The sequence below is a fragment of the Trichechus manatus genome, unplaced genomic scaffold (genome assembly GCF_000243295.1).
Source record: "Trichechus manatus latirostris isolate Lorelei unplaced genomic scaffold, TriManLat1.0 scaffold00201, whole genome shotgun sequence".
Classification (NCBI taxonomy): Eukaryota; Metazoa; Chordata; class Mammalia; order Sirenia; family Trichechidae; genus Trichechus; species Trichechus manatus.
Window position 1 is genome coordinate 1,386,362 of NW_004444137.1, and position 5,864 is coordinate 1,392,225.

The 5,864-nt window shown below is 54.9% G+C and overlaps 1 protein-coding gene across 1 annotated transcript; it reads left to right on the plus strand.

Moving 5' to 3' along the window:
- Positions 1-1,331: 1,331 nt before the first annotated feature.
- LOC101351281 (spermatogenesis-associated protein 31A1) lies at positions 1,332-5,639 on the plus strand. Its single transcript, XM_004387980.1, has one exon. It carries the CDS (start codon positions 1,332-1,334, stop codon positions 5,637-5,639), a length of 4,308 nt encoding a protein of 1,435 aa, XP_004388037.1.
- The last annotated feature ends 225 nt before the right edge of the window (positions 5,640-5,864 follow it).

Sequence of the window (5,864 nt, forward strand, 5' to 3'; positions counted from 1 at the left end):
GCCCTTCCTCTGGGTCAGGACTCATCTGTGGAGCAGTGCTGAGCCTCTGAGAGCCTCTGATCAGGGCCCAGAGCCAAGCTCTGGTCTCCAGAGGCAAAATCCTACCTGATGGAGCACAGAGGTCATCTGTAGGTCTGAGAGTCTGAGCTCTACTTGAGCAGAGGAATGGTGACGGAAGAAATACAGGCTAGATCTCACACAGAAAATGTTTTTATCTTCTGTAAATACGAATAAAGGGGTGGGGGGGTGGACCAGAGTTCTGTTAATTCAATGTAGAAAGTCATTTCATTCATGAATACGAAATGTCTGCGACTTGTCATACAGAACAGTGAGAATTGGGTCCCAGCCCCTCATTCTTTTCGTGTATCTCAGCCTCAAGTGGAGACAAGAAGAAGGAGCAGGAAGAACAAAAGTGAAGCCGTAAAAGGTAAGATTCTGCCCACTCAACCGAGCTCCCAGGTTAACCCTAACCTCTCCTGTCCCTGAGGGCTGGTCCCGGGGCTCGGAGGGTGCCAGTTACTGGAGCACGTCCCTCTCAGGTAACAGCCCCGAGAGGGAGGCCTCCTGCAGGGGGGAATCAGAACCCGGCTACTTCTCATATTCCGTGCTGGGCCTTCGAGGGGACAAAGCCATGGGGGGGCCTCGCAGTGGTGTCGCCAAGCAGGGGGCGGTGTAGGACGTAATGACCAGGTAACTGGTGGGTCTGGAGATGGAACAATTCCAACCGGGACAAGCTGTTTAACTTTGCCAAGGCTCACGTTCCTCATGGAGATGTCACTGGGGATAATGGACGGGCAAGCACTTTCTAAATAACAAACCACTTCACGTGAGCCTCGCTCTGACGGTCAGCGATCATGTGACCTCGGGCTCTCGGAGGCTAACCTCCTGACGGCATCTCCTGAGGGACATTCCACTCAGCTTCCGGTAAGGACGGTGTCCCCTCAGGGACAGTCTACTCAGTCTCCTGTAAGGACGGTGTCCCCTCAGGGACATTCCACTCAGTCTCCAGTAAGGACGGTGTCCCCTCAGGGACATTCCACTCAGTCTCCAGTAAGGACGGTGTCCCCTCAGGGACATTCCACTCAGTCTCCAGTAAGGACGGTGTCCCCTCAGGGACATTCCACTCAGGTCCTGTGAGGTCCCGAGGCCCTGCCCTTCAGTACCATAACCCGCTCTTCTTATTTCTAGCTTGCAGAAGTTGCTTGAAAGACTTACATGAAGCTCGGAGCCTGATTTCGCTTCTGCGAAAGTGAGTAACCCTTCCCATTCTCTCCTCTGTCCATCTTTCTACCCGGGGTACTGATTGACCCCAAGGCTGCAGGGCAGCTAGGATGACATGGGATGCAAGCCCGTGGGGGAGGAAGAGCAGGAGTGTGGTGACGTCAGGGTGTGGGGCGGGGCGGGTGACGTCAGGGCATGGGGTGGGGCGGGGCGTGCGCCCCAGGTGCCCCCATCCCTGCTATGCCTCCCAGGCCCTCCTGGCCCTTGGACTCCTGGTCCTCCTGTCTCCTGCCTCCTGCAGCCACATGGAAAAGCCCCCTGACAAGGGCGGCTTTCCTCAAGGGAAATGTCGAGACCCCTCTGGTGGGGTGCCCAAAAGAGCGCCTGCTGAAGCCTGTGGACCATGTGCGGAATCCCCAGATGATGCTGCTTCCGTGGTGCCCCCTTCCGCTTCTGCAGCCCCTCAAGCCCAGTCCCCTCGACCTCTGACCTCCACCGTTTCACCGGACCTGATGACCCTCTCAGTTTCTGATCTTCCCCCCTCACTGAGTGCCTCTCCCCCACCAGAGCCACCTCTTCCCCTTGACAGCCTTTCACCCCCACCACCTGCACTGCCCCCTTCCCCACCACACCGCCTTGATTCATTTGCCAGCCTTCGGTCACCAACAGCCTCTGCTTCACCACCACCAGAAGCCACTTTGACCCTTTCTCAGTGTGGCTCTATGGCAATGGCGGTCCCACCAGGCCCCGCCCAGGAGGGCCCATCTCCAGACAGCTGCTGGTTAGCTTCTGTCCCAGCGATCACAGGCCTTGACCCCACAAGCCATCCCATTCCCACCCTCTCTTGGTGGCATGCGGCTGCCAAGGCCTTGTGCCTCTCCACCTCGAAACGCTTCCAAGTCCCGCAAGAGCATACTTCCTGCCACCCACAAGAAGCTGCTGTCTGGGGAGGCCCCACAGACAGGCAGGTGGAAGCTGGGAGTCCTGCTTTCTTCAACCCTGATGTCCAGAAGCTGCTGGAAATACAAATCACAAAGAGAGCAGAATTGAAGCTTTGGAAAGAAAAAGAGAAGGAGGGATCTGACCACCACCTGAATTCTTTACAAAATATGTTGAAGACATTTGGTGATGAGCAGGACATTATGCATCCCCAGCCCTTCTGGAACACCAACATCACACCAGAGCAGCTACCCAGTCCTCTGACGCCCCCACGTCCTGAGGCCCTGGGGGACCATTTACAGCAGAAATACAGCCAGCTCTTCTGGGGTCTCCCCTTTTTGCACAGCGAGTCCCTGGTGGCTGCTGTCAGGCTCTCTTGTTCCACTCTAGAGCTTCCCTCTGTTTTATTCAATGGAATCTCTAATGCCTTACCAAGTCAAATGCAAGCTAAAGAATCCCCACTGTTTTTGCAACCACAGCCCTTGCCCCACCCTGAGGCCCAACTCCAGCCTTTGACTCCAACTATGCCCCAACCCCAGGCCCCTCCTCTGGCTCCAGTCCTGATCCAGGCCCATCCCCAACCCTCTGTCCCAACTGCACTACTTTCTTCTACTTCTCGGACTAGGGCCTGTGAAGAATCCTGCCATACAATCCAGAATGAGGCCCAGTCATCCATCCCAAGTGTAATTCAGTATCTGGAATGTCATTTTTTGAAGAAGCAACTGGAAAGTGAGAGTTCTTTACCCTCTGTGGTCCAAAGATCTCAGGCAGCTTTTGGTTCTCTCAGTCCCATCCTTCCCCAGGACAGTCGGACCTCCGAGGCCCACAAGTCAGATTCCATCCTTCCTGGGGATTTTATCAGCCCTGAGCTCCGGAGGCAGCTGGAGCAACACCTCCAAGAAAGATTCATCCAACAGCAGTGGGGCCTGCCTGGTGGGATCCAAGAGTCTCTGGAGCTGATGCAGCCTCAGGGAAAATTACCAGGGATGTGTCAGGCGAAGAACCAGCATGGACTGTCACGGCCCTCTGAAAGCAGGAAGAACATAAAGAAGACTAGATACCCAGGACGATTCAGACACTTAGGAAGCTCCCATGTCTGCCACAGGGCAAATTCCCAGCCAGGGAAGGACCCGGTCAAGGATCTGAGGCATAGTCTGAGGAAGGTTCCAAAATATAATACATCCGAGAGATCAGAAAACTCCCCAGTGAAGTTTCTAGGGGCAGACTCTGAGAAGGAGCCAAAAAGTGAGTCGATGAGGCAATTGGAGATTGACTCTGGAAATTACAAACTAAGGGAGCCAAACAAGAAACCACTAGAAAACACCCTGGTAGTCCATTTGGGCAGGAAGTTGGAGCAGATTATCGAAGGTCAGATCCCTGTAAGTGTGCGCTGTTCCCGACTTGCTGCCAGCCATACTTTGCCCAAGTCCGACATGCACATAGAAACTGGAAACCTGGCATCCTTGGAAGGTCAGGAACACTGCATGAACACCACCCAGGAGCTTTTCTTTCTTGATCCAGGTACTCTACAGATGCTGGAAGCACATATGTCAAGGTTTCAGATGAGGCACAGGTGGTGCCTACCCCTCAAAGTCCTTGAGACCATCAATCTCTTGAAGACAAGAAAGGCCCAATCCTCGTCCCTTCGTCAGTCTGCCTTTCCCTGCTCAGCCACCCATGAATCTTGGACCAGCTCAAGAGCCAAAGCTGCCAAATTCTGGGGAGAAAACCCCCAGGCAGGCCGGGGAGAGAAGACAACGGAGAAGAAGTCAGAATCCACCCTGGAGAGCCCTCTCCCGGCCCCCTCACCTGTGGGTAAGGAAGTTCAGAGGACCTTGAGATGGGACCCAGCTCGTAAGGACCATGGGCCCTCAGAGGCCACTCAAAGTGGACAGGAGGGCAGGCAGCCTTTTCAGCCCCTCACACCCAGCATCGTGGGCAGAGCCTGGGAGAGCAGGAGTGTCCTGGGGGCCCAGAGAAGCATCCTAGAGCTGACTCCAAGTCAGTCAGTGGCCAGGAAGGGGCCAGGGGAGGAGAGTGCACGATGTGCCCTAGGAGGCCCGAGCCCTAGTGTAGCAAGGTTGGAGATGAGCTATGAATCCCAGTCTTCAGGGGCCGAGGAGACCAGGGAGGTGGTGGTGGTCAAGAGGTCCTCAGAACTACAACTCCAGGACAGAGACATCTTGAGAACAAGTGTGCTGGCAAAATCCCAAAACATGAATGTGGATCTGAGGGGTTCGGGGACTCCAGGGACTAGCAAAAGCCCGCCGCCTCCTAGAATGTCTGTTGGAGATCCGGGAAGGACATACCTTAAAGCACGGTTGCTTAGTGAGATTAAGCTCCGAGTGGAGGTCGGGACAGAGAGCGAGCCTCAAGGCCGTCCCGTTGACGTGCTCCTTCAGGACTGTGCCACTGAAGTGATTCTTCGAGGCTGTGCCACTGATGTGCTCCTTGCCTCAGATATCTTGGCTTCTCAAGCCTCTCACTCCCGTCCCCAGAGTATGTCCAGTGAGGACATGCCAGTTTCCCAGGTGTTCAGTGACCTCATGGCGCCTGGAGGGAGCAGCCTGAGGCAGCAGGATCCCAAGATCCCAAACCTTCAGGACCCATGGAAGAGCCAGAGCAAGATTTCTGCCCCCGCTGATGAGAGAAGGAACTGCAGGAAGCCCAAACCAAAAGAGCATGAAGAAGGGCTGGCACGACTGGGTGCCTCCCCAGCCCAGGGGATGAACCAGCCTGCCCAGGACAAGAAGTTGGTGGAGTCCCTTGGGATCAAGTCCCCTCAGCTCCCAGCAGAGAAAGGACAGGCTCCTGCAGAAGGCCACTTCAAAAAAAGGATGAAACACTTTGTCCAGTGGATTTTCCCCAATAAAAAAGACAAAGGGCAAGATGAGCCCCCACAAAAAGCAAAGCCTGTATTAGCCTCTGGCCAGAGCCGTGGAGTAGTCAAAAGCAAATCAGTCTGTATGGACAGGGGGGCCGCCGAGGCTCATGCGCTCATGACAGCTGTTGGCGAGATTCTAGAGGAGAAAATGGCCCTTCAGCAAGGACTTCATGCCTCGAAGTTAAGTTCACAGAAAGAAATCCAGGGCCCAGTTGATGGACCTTCCTTACCCCACAGGGCTCCTTTCTACTCAGAACACAGGAGAGTGATGAGTGATACCGCCTGCCACCACAAACACACCCTTGAGGGCCAGAGTCGTCCTACCAGGAATAGGTGGATCAGGGACAGATGCAGAAATCTCTGGAAAAATATGGGATTCAAGATCAGCAATCGGGCGTTGCCCCCCAGTGAGCCCGTGCCCCCAGTCAGTTCCCAGAAGCACGTGCCAAGGATGTGGGGTGCCTCAGGCTGTCCTCACCACTGCCCCCGGCACTGTCTTCGGGAATATGTCTTGTCTGGTCAACTAGAACAGGCTTCTGCCGCCGTGCTTAGTAGGAAAACGATCCAAGAAAATAGTCAGTGTATGCCAGGTTAGCAGATCCTCTGTGTGCTAAGGGCTTCTCCCAGCCAAGATATTTATGGTTCCCCAATACATGTTTTCTTCTCCCCCACTTTAGAGGGTTGTGGTTTCTGTCTGTGCTGGGCTGGGGGGTAGGGGAGGGACCAGGTCTGCTCCTCCTGAGTGCCTGTTTTGGCATCTAGAAGGGATGGCACACGCAGCTCGCAGGGAGGTTCACAACGATGTTGCGTGCCCATTTCC

Coding starts and splice junctions, on each gene's coding strand:
- LOC101351281 (XM_004387980.1), top strand. CDS start 1,332: ATGACATGGGATGCAAGCCCGTGGGGGAGGAAGAGCAGGAGTGTGGTG.